General features: G+C 35.1%; 4 protein-coding genes across 7 annotated transcripts; 2 read left to right on the top strand and 2 right to left on the bottom strand.

Annotated features, from left to right (window-relative positions):
* The first annotated feature begins 1,119 nt into the window (after positions 1-1,119).
* Positions 1,120-2,003, top strand: LOC125209033 (CASP-like protein 1C1). The gene is made up of 3 exons (XM_048108616.1): positions 1,120-1,331; positions 1,434-1,536; positions 1,614-2,003. The coding sequence occupies exons 1-3, from the start codon at positions 1,177-1,179 to the stop codon at positions 1,845-1,847; spliced, it is 492 nt and encodes a 163-aa protein (XP_047964573.1). The 5' UTR covers positions 1,120-1,176; the 3' UTR covers positions 1,848-2,003.
* A 385-nt stretch (positions 2,004-2,388) lies between these two features.
* Positions 2,389-4,794, top strand: LOC125212815 (probable 2-carboxy-D-arabinitol-1-phosphatase). 3 transcript variants are annotated; one of them, XM_048113078.1, is made up of 8 exons: positions 2,392-2,715; positions 3,034-3,185; positions 3,532-3,651; positions 3,726-3,825; positions 3,939-4,078; positions 4,153-4,232; positions 4,324-4,450; positions 4,570-4,794. In XM_048113078.1, the coding sequence occupies exons 1-7, from the start codon at positions 2,580-2,582 to the stop codon at positions 4,448-4,450; spliced, it is 855 nt and encodes a 284-aa protein (XP_047969035.1). In that variant the 5' UTR covers positions 2,392-2,579; the 3' UTR covers positions 4,570-4,794. The 3 variants fall into 3 exon arrangements, 2 of the variants coding, with proteins under 2 accessions (XP_047969035.1, XP_047969034.1); XM_048113077.1 differs by having other exon boundaries at positions 2,394-2,715; positions 4,617-4,794; XR_007174779.1 differs by lacking the exon at positions 4,570-4,794 and having other exon boundaries at positions 2,389-2,715; positions 3,939-4,056.
* Positions 4,795-5,019: 225 nt separating this feature from the next.
* Positions 5,020-8,059, bottom strand: LOC125215136. Of its 2 annotated transcripts, none has more exons than XM_048116460.1 (2): positions 5,295-8,059; positions 5,020-5,213 (listed from the first exon to the last, which is right to left on the bottom strand). In XM_048116460.1, the coding sequence occupies exon 1, from the start codon at positions 8,033-8,035 to the stop codon at positions 5,303-5,305; it is 2,733 nt and encodes a 910-aa protein (XP_047972417.1). In that variant the 5' UTR covers positions 8,036-8,059; the 3' UTR covers positions 5,020-5,213; positions 5,295-5,302. The 2 variants fall into 2 exon arrangements, with proteins under 2 accessions (XP_047972417.1, XP_047972418.1); XM_048116461.1 differs by lacking the exon at positions 5,020-5,213 and having other exon boundaries at positions 5,386-5,501; positions 5,597-8,059.
* Positions 8,060-12,892: 4,833 nt separating this feature from the next.
* Positions 12,893-14,177, bottom strand: LOC125211103. Its single transcript, XM_048110798.1, has 3 exons — positions 13,889-14,177; positions 13,529-13,742; positions 12,893-13,434 (listed from the first exon to the last, which is right to left on the bottom strand). Exons 1-3 carry the CDS (start codon positions 14,132-14,134, stop codon positions 13,016-13,018), a joined length of 879 nt encoding a protein of 292 aa, XP_047966755.1. The 5' UTR covers positions 14,135-14,177; the 3' UTR covers positions 12,893-13,015.
* Positions 14,178-17,029: the final 2,852 nt, after the last annotated feature.

Genomic DNA, 17,029 nt, shown 5'->3' with positions numbered 1-17,029 from the left:
TGAGAAATATTTGGCCTTTTGCAATTGTCATGCATATTCGTAGATTTTGAGCATTATATCTCATATGGCTGTGTTTTGTTTTCTTGGAAAGAAAATGGGCTTGTTTTATGATGGGTTGATGTAGCCCAAGTGATATAGTATTTGTTTACAATTCAATTTTACAATTGCTTCTGGCCATAAACAATTCACGGTAACTATTTGTTTGATCCATACAAAGTAATTTTTTAAAGTCTGTAATCTAGTGTGCATCAACGAATAGTGATTGTCAACCGTCAAGTTACTAAAAAATTTGGCTCTTAAATTATGTGATAGATTGTGCCACCTTTAATCATTTAAAAATACATAATTAAATTATAAATTACGGGTGGACTGAATTTTGTGTCTTGTAATCATGAAGTCCGTATTTGATAGTAAGGTGTGTAGTGAGACATAATGAAGTAAAGAATATGATAGCGTGTTGGTCTAGTAGTAAAGTTATTCAAGATTTCAAGTCTATTTGCTTTGCAACATTTAAAATTTTATGAGTAAGAAAACATTTGCGTTATGTTACGCCTATGCTAAATGCGTACTGTATATAAGCCTATTAGTTCCCCTCTCTAGTTTACTTTGATACAAAAACATGACATAATTAATCAAGACTAAGTATCTCTGAATATAATTATCAATACTAGATCGCAAATAAACAACATACGGTAGCTGATATTGTAGGTAAAGCGCCGTACAGACTCAACCTATGGCCAGGTAGTTGAACCGACAAGTGACGACACGAAAATGATTCACCTCAATTTAAAATTGCCATCAAAATCATTTGTACATCAAGCTCCATTTCGTCATACAAATCAGCGCACACAATTTTTAAATTTTTATGATACAACCCTTCCAATAATTCAAACAACACGCAATTAAATTTAAATATACCAGGGGGTTACTAAGTAACAAACTACGGTAATAATTAAGTAAAGGGAAATATTGGAGAGTTCAGGAAAATGCCACAAATGGCGAAACATATGGGGTGGCTACCATTAGGTTACCTAGAGATTGACCCTCCATTACAAAATATAACCCCCCATCCATCTGCCTTTCCTAACTCATCTTCTACTTCATTAATATCCACACAAATCCTACAAAAGAAACCACTAAATTTTTTGTTGCAACAAGAGTATTTCAGAGAAAGCTATGGCCTTTTCCAGGAACATCCCAATCTTGGTGCTGAGGCTGGTGGCCTTGGCTGCCGCCATCTCAGCAACGGCAGTGATGGTCACCAGCAGTGACTCGGCCACCGTCTTCAACATGAAATTTGAAGCCAAATACTCCAACACTCCCACCTTCAAGTCAGTTATTATTATTAGTTCATTTTGTCACGTAACATAATATAATATATTCATTATTTTGATTAATTAATCTATGTTTTGATATTTGTTGCATGCATGCAGGTACTTTGTACTGATGAATGCAATTGCAGCTGGCTACACCCTTATATTACTCTTCTTCCCTTCCAAAAGCTCATATGGCCACTTCATCTTGGTTCTTGATTTGGTAAGTATGAGATTTTGCAATTTGGATTATACATATATAGTATGAAGAAATTAATAAATTGATGTGGGTTGAAGCAGCTGATTTTGGTGCTGCTGGATTCGAGCATATCGGCGTGTGTGGCGATAGGGCAGGTGGGGAAGAAAGGGAACAGCCATGCCGGTTGGCTGCCAATATGCGACCAAGTGCCTAAGTTTTGTGATCGAGTGACCGGTGCTATGATTGCTGGTTTTGCGGCTCTGCTTGCTTATTTCCTCATACTTCTCTACTCCATTCATAATGTTATGAACCTTTTCAATCTCACCAACACTTAAATGTGTCTTTTTCATCTCACTCTCTCTTCACCTTATTTCCACCACTTGTATTATTTGGCAAATTTGGGACCAAGCTGGTTGTGTTCTTGTTGGTTTTCATCTTGCACAATGATCATATGTAAAGATGGCAATATAATATTATCTACTGGTGTGTGTTGCGGCAATTTCTATTTATTTGAAGAATATTTATCAATTTACATGATCATGTTACTATCATCTAGCTAGTATTTCCGAGCGAATGCATCAAACAAATGTTTTATTCCTCAATGTATTTTTCAAAAAAATCGCTATTTCTCCCTTGTTTTAACAATATAGTGGAATGAAATTCTAGCAAGATTGGCATCATTTTTATTTTGATGAAGCTAATGTTATGTGTAACTATTAAACAATTAAGAGAAAGAAACAACGGAAAATGGAAAATTCCAGTGTTGAAAAATAGAAATAAATTCGAAATTAGCAAATTAAAATATTCAACAAATCCACACCATACACTATAAAAAAGAAAAAAGAAAAAATAAAATTAAAGAAGAGAGAGAGTAAGTCTTAACCAGAAGATTATAACCATACACACAAGATGAACTAATGGTCAGACAATCTGAAACGGTTTGAGTTGAGATTTTCAGTGCAACATTCATTCTAGCACAAGGGAGCATCTCAATTGTGTTGTGACTTGTGAAGCACAAGACAAAAATATAAGTGGTGAATTTTGAGTAACAGAAACAGGTTTCATCAATGAGTTCCAATCTTGTGTTGAACCCCTTCTTGTCCAACTCTGCCATTGGAGAATCAAGAAAACCTCCAAAAATTCTTTCTTGCGTGGGCCCATCTCTTCGAATTCGGTGCTCATCAGAATACTCCGTCGCCACTGGTATTCACTATAACTTGCCTTTCTTTATTTGATGAGCCAACAACTCAGATTTTTCTGGCTGAATTTACATGCTCTGTTAGACAAGGGCAATTTACTGTACTGTCTTGGCTGATTTCAATTTTGGCAAAATAGTTATGGTTTCTCCAAGAGATAATCTATGACCAAAAATGGATTGGTAGGGCAGTCCAATTTTTGTCTATATTTTGTGGTGATAACTGATTTTAGTTATAAATATAAAGAAACGCCCAATTTGGCATATCATATCCAACTTTGGCTGTATAAAACTTTTGCATGACTCCTTGAATCATTGCACTACAGAGGTATCTGGAAAGAGTGCTTCACTGACTGGTGGAGCATATGATTTTGGTAGAGCTACTACTTCACTTACTCAAAAATTGTTGTCTTCTCCAAAGAAGGTGACTTTGGTTCGGCATGGTTATAGCACTTGGAATAAAGAAGGTAGAGTTCAGGTTTGTTCCTAACTACTGTGTATGCATGCACTTGTTACTTCTGCATTTCCCCTTCTTACTTCATATATTACTATCACAGCTATTTTTCTATGTTTATTTCTGAATTTGGGTTCCCTTTTGGTCTTCAAACTCTGCTTGTCAAGTTTCTTTGTGTTAGTATTATTATTTTTATAAAACATGACATTTGTTGGCGTTAGTACTAAGTTGTGTCACCAGCTTGACTTACTTGTTTTTTTTAATACATGACTATAATCTTGGAAAAGTATCAAGTGATGAACTTATACATCTATGCACTTTCTGGTTGATAATAGTCTCTTGAGTGCTTATTATGCTGTCATCCATGTAGGGCAGCTCAAACCTGTCAGTCCTAACCGAAGAAGGTATTGAACAAGCCAGAAAATGTCGGACAGCTCTGTCTGAGATGCACTTCGACCAGTGTTTCTCAAGTCCAATATCTCGTGCCAAGGTTTGTTTTTGCTTGTTTTTCCTACCACTGGTTTATAATGCCTCAGCCTCTCAAGCTGTGAGTTTGCTGTCCAGTCTACTGCTGAAGTCTTATGGCAAGGGAAAGAGGAGCCTTTGATTTACCTCGACTCGCTGAAGGAGGCTCATCTGTATTTCCTGGAAGGCCTTACAAATGGTCTGTCTCATATTGCCCCCTTTGATCTTCCATGAGTATGTATATATGTCAAATGAGAAAGTAGTATAGCGATTCAACGTTAGTATATCACGTTACTTATAGTTTGGAGGCAGTGGATGCCAGGAAACTATATCCCAAGGAGTTTGTACAATGGAGAGAAGATCCCTCCAATTTATGCATCAATGGAGTTTATCCACTAGAGAAGCTGTGGGAGAGAGCTCTTGAAGCTTGGTCGGAAATCTTACTTACACCGGTATATTATAATTTTTGTGCCAGATGAATAAATCTTCCATTCATATAATTATATTACATGTGTTTGATGGCCAGGGAGAAAATTCATTGGTTGTGACTCATAAATCAATCTTGAGGGCAATGATCTGCACAGCCCTTGGACTTGGCCCAGAGAGGTATACAAGTTTGGAAGAGATGATGGTTTGTTTGTTTGATATATTGAGTTCGAAATGAAATGTTGAGGAAAATGTTGTTGTTGTTGTTGAGGTTCCGAGCAATGGATGTCAACAATGGTGGATTGTGCGTCTTTAGCTTTAACAAGAATGGAGAAGCAATGCTAAAAGCCTTGAATATGACTGCCCATATGTACACCGATCACGTCTACCATTACTAGGTACTTCTTCATACTGCTTTAAAAAATCGACTTTGATAACTGTAGATGTATTACGGACTCTAATGTCCCCACATCGGTTGCATAAGACATCTGATGTCCCAGTGTTTGTGTGGATCAAGGTGTTATATATGTGATGAAGATGATGGTTCCTATTGACATTATGCAGAAATGAATGCAGCAGATTATAACAAGGATGAAGGAAATCTATTATGAAATTCGGCTCTCCAACAAAATAGCTTCATGACAGTAGATTATTATTGTTGTAATATCTATTTTTGTTTATGGGACTGTACATGCACAATCTGTTTTTATCTATTCATTTGTTAATAGACACCATTTTGTAACTTTTTGCATTTGCACAGTGAAAAACACACATCCATACTATGTTTAAAACCATAATTTACCATGACCTGTTTATGCAGTATAGTTAAATGCAGAAATGGCTAAGTGAAAATCTCAGCAAGTTCTTGCAAGAATCCAACTACATTTCTACACCCAATATCCTTTCAATCTTATATATCAGAGTTCCGTATCACACCAATAGAAAAGAGCAGACTATACTATCATAATTTATGAGAAAGATGATTTACGTTTTAAATGAGATTCATAACATCACATTTATAATCTCAAAGAATACGAGGCCTGTTCAGCGTGTATTAATATGAGAACGAGTTTAGAGCAAGCTACGAGCTGCACCCAATTCTACGACAGCCAACAAAGTATATGATAACAGTAGCTGTACAGTATATGATACCTTCCCAAACTACAATATCAAATATTGCAAGGGTGAGCATGCAAGCACCAATACAAAAATAAAGAAATGTGTTTGGAAGCATTAAATTACCAAATAATCTATGGAGAAACCACCGGGATTTTCTGATATGTGGATCGATTTGGTACAAGGCATTGGCCGCCATAGCGCTGCTGCAAGTAGATTATAACAGCAAATACAAGACCACCAACTGATATGACAATATCCCAGGCAGTCGAGTAGTAGTCCATTCTTGGATTTGCGTAGATGTAACTCAACGACCAATTAGAGCTACGGGACCTGTAAAGGTCATATGCATGTGGAAGTAAGCGAACAAATGTAGTTCCTACGTAGAAAGACGGGGCAAGAGCCTTCTCCTTAGAATCAGAGAATACATTGAACAGAATTTGAGGCAGCAGGAAGCCATCCAACATCAAACCAGCGTATGATTTGAGGTCACCCCAAACAGATTGTCTCCTCAAAACTGACTTTCTTAATAGGTGGACGAACCAAGCAACTAAAGCACCAGTAATATACAATGGCAAACACAGATAAACAACTTTCTTGTCAGATATCCATTGGTCTTTTTGGCTTCCATCACCAGATCTTGAAGAAGACCAGGTCATTTGGAGGAGACGAAATTCGAGTAGGAAAGCTATCATCGTTATTACCCTCACCAACACTTCGTGAACTTCCACCCATCCATCACTACCAAAGTAAACATTCTTATTGTTGCGGCTCGTTGTGAAGAGAGCTTCAAAATTCAAGAGCAATGGGATCAAATGCCCTAAGGTGAGCACAATAAGCATTACCACAGAAATAAAGGGCAGGACATCAGCATGCCTCTTAACATGCAATAGTTGCAGACCAATGAAGATACATGAAAGCGTGTTGGAAATCAAAACCATTGTGATCTCCAGATCCATTCTCCATATGGATTCTTTTGCTTGTCCTTCATAAACTGAATGTGAAAATATTTCAAACGTTTCAAAGTAAAGTTGGTCAGACTTTTCTCGCGTGCTTTCAATGGTTCCCCTCACAACACCTGCAGCTCTTGCATTAAGCGTAGCATACTGTATGTCGACCAGAATCTCACAATCCAACGATGAATTTCGCCCTACTCTTGCTTTAGGAGGCCCGACATGCATGCATCCAGTCATGCATAGGTGCCCCCTTTCGGTGTCATATGTCCCTTCAGCAGAAATATCAAATGATTTTATTTGCATATGTTCATTGCTGAGCTTGAAAGAGTGAGAAGATATAACAGTCAGTACATAGCTGACGTTAGTAATTGCATCACTAATGTTTTGCTTTGCTTGACGGGATCCTCTCCCAAACACGGAAGATACCTGATAGGGTGTATTAGCTACATAAAGTGGAGAAGAGTAACCCCATAGATCCTTCACTCTCCGATTTCCGGCAACCATGTCAAATCTCATATCAGATGATAATGCATTAGGGTACTTCCTCCCCAGCTCTTTCTGCATCATTGTTTTATTTGCACAACGTCCCCTCGTCTTCTCAATCTCTGTATACTCATATCTCAGCTGTGCCACCCTGATATGCCTATTCTTTATACTTGACAAGGTAACCCTGCCAAAATAACCAGACTCATTGGAACTCCTAGTACTCCACAACTCACCAACAACAGGGCTCCGCTCCCTCAAAGTCCACCGAGCTGGAAATCTCAAACTTACCCTGATCAAACATTCCCCAACAAAGCCCTCGTCCCCATCACTAAAAATACGGCAACCAACCATGTTAAGCCTCTTTCTCTTCCAATCCCATCTCCCCTCCGTAACCAAAGTCACATTTGGTTCAAAAGGCAGCCCATTTCCATTATGCCCCGAATCCCCAAACCCCAACAAGAACCTCACCCTACCATCCCCCAAACACTCTATTTCGTTGAAGTACATAACACTCGGCAGAAGACCACCATTTGCTCTCCCAAGAAAATTGCAATTCCCAGTTTTGCAGTCCTTTTCATACTCCAGCTCAACAAATCCAGCAGACACAACATAGGCACACACCTTCTGCCCCAAATCCTTCACTGCTAAAGAAACATTAGCCAAATCATCCAACCGCGAGAACACATTTCTCTGGCTCTGTGTATCAATCAACTCGTACTTATAATTCCTCAAGTTCACACCCAATATCGACACCGGCTTGAGGTTAAAACCACTTGTGTCGCTCACATTCACATTCTCCAAAGTTCCGTTAACTAAACTAGTGAAAATATTGGAGGAATTCAAGTAATCAAGCTTCAAAACAACATGGTTGTACCTGAGTTTCCCGAAACCAGAGCCGACCATACATAGCTTCCCCGACACCGAATCCCAAAACCCTTTCAACGAAAATGTGACGGAATTCCACGAATTACCTGGAGGCAACGGAATCCGCGGCGGGCGAAAATGCACAAGGCGCAGCCCGCGGCGCGTGAAATTGCGGGAGCGGCCGACGTCGTTGAGGCTCAATACAGCTTCAATTTTGAAGACAGCTTCGTCGGCGGTGCGGTACGCCTTGTGGGAGGAGAAGGTTAGGGAGGCGGGGATTTCAGCCCTCCTGCAGTCGGTTGTTTTGCAATCGAGGTGGACGTGGCGGAGAGAGAGGAACCTAGGGTTGAGGAGCGGGGCATTATCGCCCGGAAGCAAGGGCTGATCCGGTAGGACGTCGCCGCAGCGGTCGGAGTAGGATATTTGGGCAGCGGCGGGGGTGAGGAGGAAGAGAAGGGCGGTGGCCGTGAAGTGGAAAGCGATGAATCGCGGAATGCATTGGGAAATTGAGGAGAAGTGGAATCGTGTAGAAGCATTTGGAATCTGTGACGGTGGAATCATGGATGAACAAGGACGGGATGGAAAGGAAAAGGGCCTCAATTTTGACTTTTATCGTTTTCCGATTTTCACTCGTTTTTCCCCTTTCTAAAGTATCATAAAAATATTTTTTATGTTATTTTGTTAATCGGTAGGAGAAAATATTTTTATATATTTTTATGTGAGATGATTTTTTCTATAAAAATAAATGTAATATTTTTATGGGATATACTAACTAAAAAAGAAAATGTGATATATATTTTCAAATTCTAAATTTCAATTGGTTAATTATGTCGATCTAAACTTACTTGGAGACTTGACAAACACAGATTTTGAATGTTTTTAAGATTTAGATTTGGTTCGTTTTAAATGTTAATCATGCAAATTATGTTTTTAAATTCCATGTGTTATAAATTTGGTATTTTTGACGTATTTATTGATAAATGATTAAAAAGGATAGAAAAATGCAAGAAGGTCAAGGTACAACTGCCTCATTTCAAGCCGATTTTCCCGGCATTGTTGGATTTGCATGGCTACCTTGCACGTCTCAATCGAAGTTCTGTGAAAAAAGTTATGATCATTCTACGAACATTGCGTTGTGCAGTCCAAGCTGACGGAAATTTAGGCGGAAATTCAGAAAAGAAAATAAATGGGTGTCTGAACCTCTCCCATTTATTGTAAGGCACGAAAATTGTCAAAACGAAACCTTTTTCCAGCCTATAAATATCTCTTAACCTAATTCATAATCTTGATCTCAGAGTTTCCAATCCTTCTCCCCCTCTACACATTCTTCCATTCCATCTTCCACAAATAATTCATCCATCTCCCATTGGAGTGGAACTCTGCAGATCTAGACAAGAGAAGATTGAAGATTCAACCTTGGGTTTTATCAATTTCTTTCATGTTTAGTACTTTTATTTTTGTTTTTACTACTTGTCTATGAGTAGTTAAACATCCTTTTGTAGATTTTTTGGTGAAAACTATTATGAACATGTTTTGATTTATTGAATTGAACATTTTTCTAGCTCTTGTGATTGTTTTGCTTGTTCTTATGTTTTTATTGTTTTTTTGCCTGGCCAACTTTAGAACTATGTCCGTTTAACTAGATTAATCGAGAGATAGCTAGTTTTACGTGGTAAAAGGAACAAGTACAACGCATAGGTTTATCTGCACTCGAGAGAGGGGACCTTTGTGAGGGCTTGAGTCTTAGGAACTTAAGAAGTTAGAAACTAATCTATTGGAAGGAGACTTTCTAATCTACTGGATAAGTGCACTCGAGAGAAGGTTTATCATAGAATCACGACTTTCCTAATAATCCTAGAGACACATAAAGGTAAAGGTTCTGTGAGAGTAAACATCACTAGGTCGTAGTAGTTGGATCCTAAAATTCTGAATTCATTTGCCTGCTTTGTATTATTTTGTTTTTATACTTTCTTTTATTTGTTTATATTTATGTCTAGTTTATAAAACCAAAACCAAAACCAAAACCAAAACCAAAAATACTCTGTGTTTCTAGATAGTAAATGACGCTTAGTATATGATAGTCAATTGCAATCTTATTCCGCGTGTTCGATATCCCAGTATTTGACCTTTAGTTATACTAGATCTACCATGTAAACTTGCAGGTATTTTTAGTGCTAGTATATTGTGCATCAAGACTATCCGAAATATAATTAGGTTATTCAAAGTCGTGACCTTTAAACTCGCTCTATACATTAGTCCAACGCATTTTTTCTTGACACATAAGTATTTTATTTTCCAGTCCCAACATATGTAATAGCGCCTAAACTAAATCATGCCCTTAAAATCCACCTATCACCATTTTCACCATTATTTTAATTTTTTTTTAAATTAAAGGCAGGGGATATCTAAGTTCCGTTGGAATTTATTGGAAAATCACCAGGATTCATTTTTTTTACTTTTTTGAGAGAGAAATGAGGTGAGAGAAGAAATTAGAGTGAAAGAATGATAAATGGAGTTTAAATACTAGGAGTTTAAAATAGAGTATTTATAGAGCAAAAATAAAGTAAAAGATAAAACTCCATAAAAAAAAATTAAATGGAATTTTTGGTTGAAGGCGCTGCAATAGCGCCGATCACCATATCCCAAGGGCGGACGACTAGACAGGTATATCGTTCAAACCCGTGCAATAGTGCACATAAACCCGGCAATCACTTTGAGCGGATTTATGGGCGCTATTGTGAATGCCCTTAATCTACGACTGTGAGAAAAAAAAATTATAATCCTATGTGCTGCATCATGATTAAATATTAAGTCATATGCACTCAACCAAATATATTTATAATCTCAGTTTTATTTAACCCATGAAGTTGTAAATGACATAATCCTTAAAATTCATGAATGATTTAGATTTAGGAGGTTTGTGCTTGATACCTTGCACAAATTTATCCGACTAAATATATGTTATTTTATGCGTTAATTTTGTTTTATCCATGTACAAATCTTTCGTTATCCAGCCTTCAAAGAACCAGTTTGTTGGGCTTTAAATTTTCCAAGGCCCGTCACTATCATGTCCTTAGTAGAACTGGGTCGTATCCCTATTTTTTAAAACCAATGGGGAAGATATGTTCTGGGAAATTATTTTATTTGTGGAGTATTCATTAATATTATTTTATTTTCAAAAACCATTTTTGTTAAAAAAAATAATATCAAAGTAATCGTATTGACACAGGTTAGAGTTGGATTAATAGTGTATTTAAAAAGGTGTTAATTACCTATAAAATCATAAAGTTTGTACCAAATTTTGATTTGTCCCACACTTTTAAAATTTGAATGGTAGATTATGAGGTATAAAAAATTCTAAATTATCTCATTTGATCAAATTTATTTTATTTTATTCTCTGTATTTATAGAGTCATTTAGCATCGAAATTACTCTAAAATTATGATCATGGGACAATTTAGAAAATTTATAATTTCATGATTTATTATTCAAATATTAAAAGGCGTGAGATAAACATTTTATGATGTTATGCTTTTCATTTTTCAGTAAGAGACAAAACTCTAAGGCATGTTCGGTTGGCAGGAAAGTAAAGTTGAGGAAAATGCTTCCTTGGAAAATGAATCCCGGGAATATGATTCCTAGTAACTTTACTTTCCTGTGTTTGGAAATTATCAAGATTTTAAATTTATACTTAATTTAAACAACAAACTAAAAATATACTTATTATTTTTATTTATAAAAAAGAATAATATTGTACAATTTTTAATAAATTATTAATTACTATAAATAATAATAATTATATTATTATATTAATTACTACCATAGATAATTTAAATATGGATTATCCATCTTAATATATAATAATATAATTATTATTATAGTTATGTGGAGTATTATACTCATTTATTATAATAATAGATACAATAATTATTATATTATAATTATAATATTTACATATATTATAATTGAATAAATTTTATAAATTAAATTTACACTATGATTTTGTTGATTAATTATCAATTTATACAATATAATTATTATTATTTATTATATGATTTACATTATATAATTATATTTTAATTATTTAATAAATTATTAATTTCTATTATGAATTATTATAAAATCTAATTTTCATTATGATAATTTTAATTATATTTATTTATTATAGTAAAATTAAGTATGATTTATAATTTTAATTTATTTTTAAAATATTGTCATTAATAATAATAATAATAATAATAATAATAATAACTATACTATATTGCTTAAATAGGTAAGAATCCTAGAACGGGAAAAAGAATACCTAAGAAAAGTTATAATTCAGAATCCTGGAAAGTTGTACTAACTTTCCCTGTTCTCGGATTCTGATTACTTTCCCAATTTGATTAAAAACCGAAATAAACACATGAATTTAAAATTTAAGGAATCAGATTACTTTCCCAGATAGAATCCTGACAACCAAACACGGCCTAAAGTTTATTGTGTCCTTTTACAAATAAGTACTAGTAGATAATATTTTTCAACGTGAGACACTGTAGATACCATAATAGTAGTATTTAATTAGCTTGATATAGCGTATCATTATTTTTATAATAATAGCTAATAAATACTCATTTTATCCACAAAATTATGTCCATATTTGTCGTTTCTCTTCTGTAATTTAATATCTGATAATATTTTTTTTTTTTGTATTTTAGATAGGTGGACTAAATACTCCATTAAAAAATATTACGCTTGCATTTTGACAATATCAAAACTTTGATTCATATTATACTAATTTTTCTACTTACTTTTCTTCATATTTTTTTCTAAACTTGTGCCAAATTAAAACGAGATTTTAAATTGCCATAGAGGGAGTATTAGATTATGTTTCTGACTTCATATATATTGTGGTGTACATGATAGGGAATAATTTAACTATTTTTTCCAAAATTCATATAGGAAGATGCTGGAACATGTTTTGGGAAAATACTAGGTAGTAAGATTTTTGGGCAACAACTATGAACGGTTGTTTCTTCAAACTAAAATACGGAGTAAATGTTTTTTCATCTACTCAATACTCAAACATGAACCATGTGGCATAAAAAAGTATACACGGAGAATATACTTGTAGTAGAGTACTATAATAAATTTGAATGAGGCCCACTGAAATAATAGCATATGAATAGTCATTATAATTCCTAGCAGGTAGATTTATACATTTTCCAATACTCATAGCCCGATTACAACTTTATCGCTTGCTTCTGGGTTTATATGATTTTACATCTATTTGGATTTCATACACAATAATTGAAATATGTACCAAAAAAGAAATACTTTTATAACCTTTATTTATATAGTTGGATAACGCCGTTGTTACAATTCTCATTTTTCACAAATTAATCCGCACATGGATTGCAAATACAAAACCAGTCAAGATACAGCAGGACCTTTGTGATCCTCACTCAACTATTCATTTATATATATCCAGAAAAAGGGATAGCCACAGTCAAAAAGAAAAAAAAAATAAACAAAAAAAGAGTAAAAAAAACACTGGGAATTTCATACGACTGCAACAACCGGTCTCTGCAGATTCTCCATCATCAAGTCAACGGTCAGCAACGACCTCCCGGGCCGGGCCGGACGCCCGGAGTAGCTCGAGGAGAAAGTTTGCGAAGACGGCGCCAAGCACTCGCAAGTCCTGAGCCACTTAGCTTGCATATACCGATGCTTTCTCCACGGAGCCAAGTGCATCTTCTTCTCCTTCATGCACCTCTTCGCTGCCCCGCACACGATCTTCAGCACCGCCATCAGCCTCTCCATCTTCCCCACGAATATCTCCGGCAGCTTCTTCACCATCTTATTGTACTCCTCGTTTGCTCGCGCCATCTCGAATTGCCCTCTGAAATTCAACTCGATTATCACCCTCGCTTCTCTCTTCGAATTCGACCCCTCTATCACATCCAAAAACGTGTGCTCCCCTGCATCAACCAAAACCCCCAAATCTTAGCCCTACTACTCCAATTTTTCTCAATTTCATACCAAACACCAATTGTTTTTAAAAAATTCAAGTACCTGAAGGAATATCGGGTGAGCTCTTCCATTTAGATTTGCAAATTGCACTGTTGTACCCCGAATTCTGGAGGCGGCGGCACATCTCCGCCATTAGACATTTCCGGCAACCGTCGGCAGCTCTGCCGCATACGCAAACGCCGCAAGCTTCTCTCACTGCTTCTTTCGTGATGTTTCGGATTTTTGATTCCAAAGAGCTCGTTCTGCATATAGTAGACTGCAGGATCCAAAAGATCTAGTTAATCAACCCAATTCAGAAATTTTCCAGATTCCTATCTTCTTCAAAACAACGGACGAACTTGCACTTTATTGATCCAAAAATTAGGCTAAAAAAAGAGAGAATTTCAAAAGAAAAAAACTTACTTGCAATAATTGATGTTGAGTTTCCCAAAAATTGTCGTCTTCCGCCTCTGGATTTTCGTTTTCGTTTTCGTTCTCTTTCTCATCGTCGTCTGCATAATCGTCAAAAATGTTACTCAGCCCCTCGCATTCCTCACTCAGGAACTGGAAAACGGTGTCGTCGGATAAATTAACGGTGGTTTCGCCGGACAAATCAGATTCCCGGCCGTCGCAGGTCAAAATCCTGTGGTTTATAGGAACTCTCGACATTTGGATTTCCACCACCCAAACCCTACAAAATTGATTAATTTACTTTAAAGATTTGTGATATTCAACGAACCTTGGAAGTGGTTTATATATACCCCAGATCTGGGCCCAATCAGCTGACGTGGAAATATAAGCGGGTGGTGCACATGGATACCATGGAACCCTCCACAGGCTAATGTTGCTTGGCCTCGAATGGTCCAATTTGGTAGACCAGACAGAGAGGATCCACGTCACTCTGGGGTAATAATGCGATCGGTTCGGAAGCTACTGGATATACTCGCATATTCTTTATTAAATCGATATTTGTTGCTACTCTATCCTGTACCCGTGGGCCCTGGCCCACTACTTTCACGTGGCGCAATCTAAGACGTTGGTTTCTTGGGTTTATCACATTAGGTGGAGCCAGCACCTAGAATCATTGTCACTACTTACGCGGCGCCAGGTTCATGGTTTTTTGCATCTACCTTCTTGCTTCCGGGATTACCCCCCAGTTGCCGCATATCTGGCTACGTGACAAGGGGTATATTAGTCATTCATGCCTCAATCATTTTTTTTCAGATTGAGAGAGTATACGGTTGTTGGAAATAATTGATTTTCGGCTTCGAGTTTCGCTTTTGTTAGTGAAGTTATAGATAATGATTTAGAGGATTATAGACTAATGCTGTTCCAAATTACGAATTTCTCCCTTTTAAGCCTAAAAAATAACCTTAATGTATAATTAATGACTAAGATATAAATAACGATAACAAGTAGTAGTAGTTGAAATGGTGCTCCCTCAGTCTAAAAAAAATAGAGCATATTCATTTATAAAAAGTTTTCAACAAATAATAACACTATATATTATTCCACTAACACTACTTCTCACTTACTTTTTCTCCTTCTATCTTACTTTTTTTTTTTCTTACTTTAACAATTCTATATTAAAACTCGTGCTATATACAAATTGTTCTATTTTTTATAAACCGAGGGAGTAGTAATTAGCAGAAAATGAGTTTACGGATGAAATTATTTGTTGCTCATATCACGAACAGCTTTCTATTCAATAAAATAACTATTTATTTTGTACTCCTTTTGATAATATACTAAAACGTGAAAATAAACTTAGTACACCTATTATATTCATCTGAGTCAATATATAAATGTTTTTCTATTTTAAATAAATATATAAAAGTTCTACTTCAGTTTTTGATAATATTTCATCTCAATAAGTTTTAATTTCTACTGACAATAATTCATTTTCTCTAGTAGAGAGGCATACTATTATGTTGCTAGATTCATAATTTCATACAAACAGGAATTTCGAAATTAGAAGATGAATTATCGCTGTGAGATCACGTAATAAAGAGATTTCATCCCTCTACAAATAAGATAACTCTACACCGAGAATATTAAAGAAGCAATTGGCATGTTGTTTTAATTTAGTCAACAATTTGTTTAACGAATGTGTAGCATTTAAATATGGACAAAATTGATGGTCTGATGACTAGACTTAATTAAAGGGAAATTTATGTACTACTTATAAGGAGTAATTTTTTAAGATGGTCAAGGAAATTAGGCTCAAGGCTTATCAATCCCAGGTACTCCGTTGTTAATAATTTAATTAATAATCATACTATTATTAACTAGGAGTACTATTATCTCCAAACATATGCAAAGGATTAGAGTAACCTTGCGTCATCAACTGTGGCCAATTAAAGATTAAGTTAAATAGTTGGCATTTGTTCTCTTATAAAGTAGTCTAGTATTTATTTTCTCCTCCTTTTGGAAAAATATAAACGTGCTTAGTAGTGTTTAGGGTAAGTTTAATAAACGTAGACGATAAACGGGTCAACCACTATAGCTAACTTTTCTTGTTAGATGACACTTTTTACATTAAAATATTATTTCACTGTTTTATGGTACTCCTATCATATGCATAGTTGCATGTTCAGCTTCACGAGTATGGCAAAAAAGCATATTCGAATAACTCTAATTAAGATCAGACAACTTGTGTTAACCTTTTTAGTGTGAATGGCTTATTGCGAAAATAAGTAAATGCGTACTCCGTTTGTTCCATTAAAATAAAATATTTTTCTTTTTAGATCTCATTAAAAATAAAAATATTTCCTAAAACAGAAATATCATCATTTCTACTTTTCTCTATCTCTTATTCTATTTTCTTTATTAACTCATAAAACAACACCACATCAAATTCAGTGCCGAAAAATAAACGTTTTATATTTAATAGGACAGAGAGTATTTTTTAAATTGGGCTATTGGTCCATGAAATCACAAGTTTTGGCCATTGCACATGAATTTAAAACTTGGTTGAAAAAATCATAAACTTATGTACTAGTAATCTAGTATAATGAATTTTCCATATTTTGAAATGGATTTCGACAAACTTTGGGAGATATTTCAAAACTCATGTGATGCACAAAATAACGCCATTTACACTCATTAAATATGACGTTATATTTTATATTCATCACTTTGTTCACCTACATAATCAGACATGTCACGTCGAATTTAATATAAAAAAAAATGAATCTGTGAGAAATTCATTACAAGCCAAACTTTTATCATATTAGCGACTACGTTTTTAAGTTCATAATAAATATCAAATTTTGGCTAAATTTGAAATTTCAAGGACCATTAACCCTTTTATATTTGATTGTTTAATGTATAAGGAATTTTTTTTTACATTTTAACGAAAATGTCGCAACTTTAGTTAGCTGTAAAGAGGTACTCAAAATTTTCACTTAAAAATTTTATAGCTAAAGAAACTGACCATGGATTTTTTCTCAGGAGATTTTTTCTCAGGAGATGTACACAAAACTACTATTTCCTTTGTTTCCTAAAAATAGATAGCTTCAAATGTTTTAATGCAAAATTGGTAAAACAAAAAAATAGGAGAAA

The sequence above is a fragment of the Salvia hispanica genome, chromosome 3, assembly GCF_023119035.1.
Source record: "Salvia hispanica cultivar TCC Black 2014 chromosome 3, UniMelb_Shisp_WGS_1.0, whole genome shotgun sequence".
Lineage (NCBI taxonomy): Eukaryota > Viridiplantae > Streptophyta > Magnoliopsida > Lamiales > Lamiaceae > Salvia > Salvia hispanica.
The sequence above is the reverse complement of the archived record's forward strand: the minus strand, read 5'-3'. Positions and strand labels throughout refer to the sequence as shown.

What these genes read in the sequence shown, in the direction of transcription:
- LOC125209033 (XM_048108616.1), top strand. Translation starts at nt 1,177, where the DNA reads ATGGCCTTTTCCAGGAACATCCCAATCTTGGTGCTGAGGCTGGTGGCC. An exon ending in TCCAACACTCCCACCTTCAA is followed by an intron (nt 1,332 to 1,433) that starts GTCAGTTATTAT and finishes GCATGCATGCAG; the next exon opens with GTACTTTGTACTGATGAATG. An exon ending in TCATCTTGGTTCTTGATTTG is followed by an intron (nt 1,537 to 1,613) that starts GTAAGTATGAGA and finishes GGGTTGAAGCAG; the next exon opens with CTGATTTTGGTGCTGCTGGA.
- LOC125212815 (XM_048113078.1), top strand. Translation starts at nt 2,580, where the DNA reads ATGAGTTCCAATCTTGTGTTGAACCCCTTCTTGTCCAACTCTGCCATT. An exon ending in CCTGGAAGGCCTTACAAATG is followed by an intron (nt 3,826 to 3,938) that starts GTCTGTCTCATA and finishes GTTTGGAGGCAG; the next exon opens with TGGATGCCAGGAAACTATAT. An exon ending in CGGAAATCTTACTTACACCG is followed by an intron (nt 4,079 to 4,152) that starts GTATATTATAAT and finishes TTTGATGGCCAG; the next exon opens with GGAGAAAATTCATTGGTTGT.
- LOC125215136 (XM_048116460.1), bottom strand. Translation starts at nt 8,035, where the DNA reads ATGATTCCACCGTCACAGATTCCAAATGCTTCTACACGATTCCACTTC.
- LOC125211103 (XM_048110798.1), bottom strand. Translation starts at nt 14,134, where the DNA reads ATGTCGAGAGTTCCTATAAACCACAGGATTTTGACCTGCGACGGCCGG. An exon ending in CTCAACATCAATTATTGCAA is followed by an intron (nt 13,743 to 13,888) that starts GTAAGTTTTTTT and finishes TGGATCCTGCAG; the next exon opens with TCTACTATATGCAGAACGAG. An exon ending in CTCACCCGATATTCCTTCAG is followed by an intron (nt 13,435 to 13,528) that starts GTACTTGAATTT and finishes TGGTTGATGCAG; the next exon opens with GGGAGCACACGTTTTTGGAT.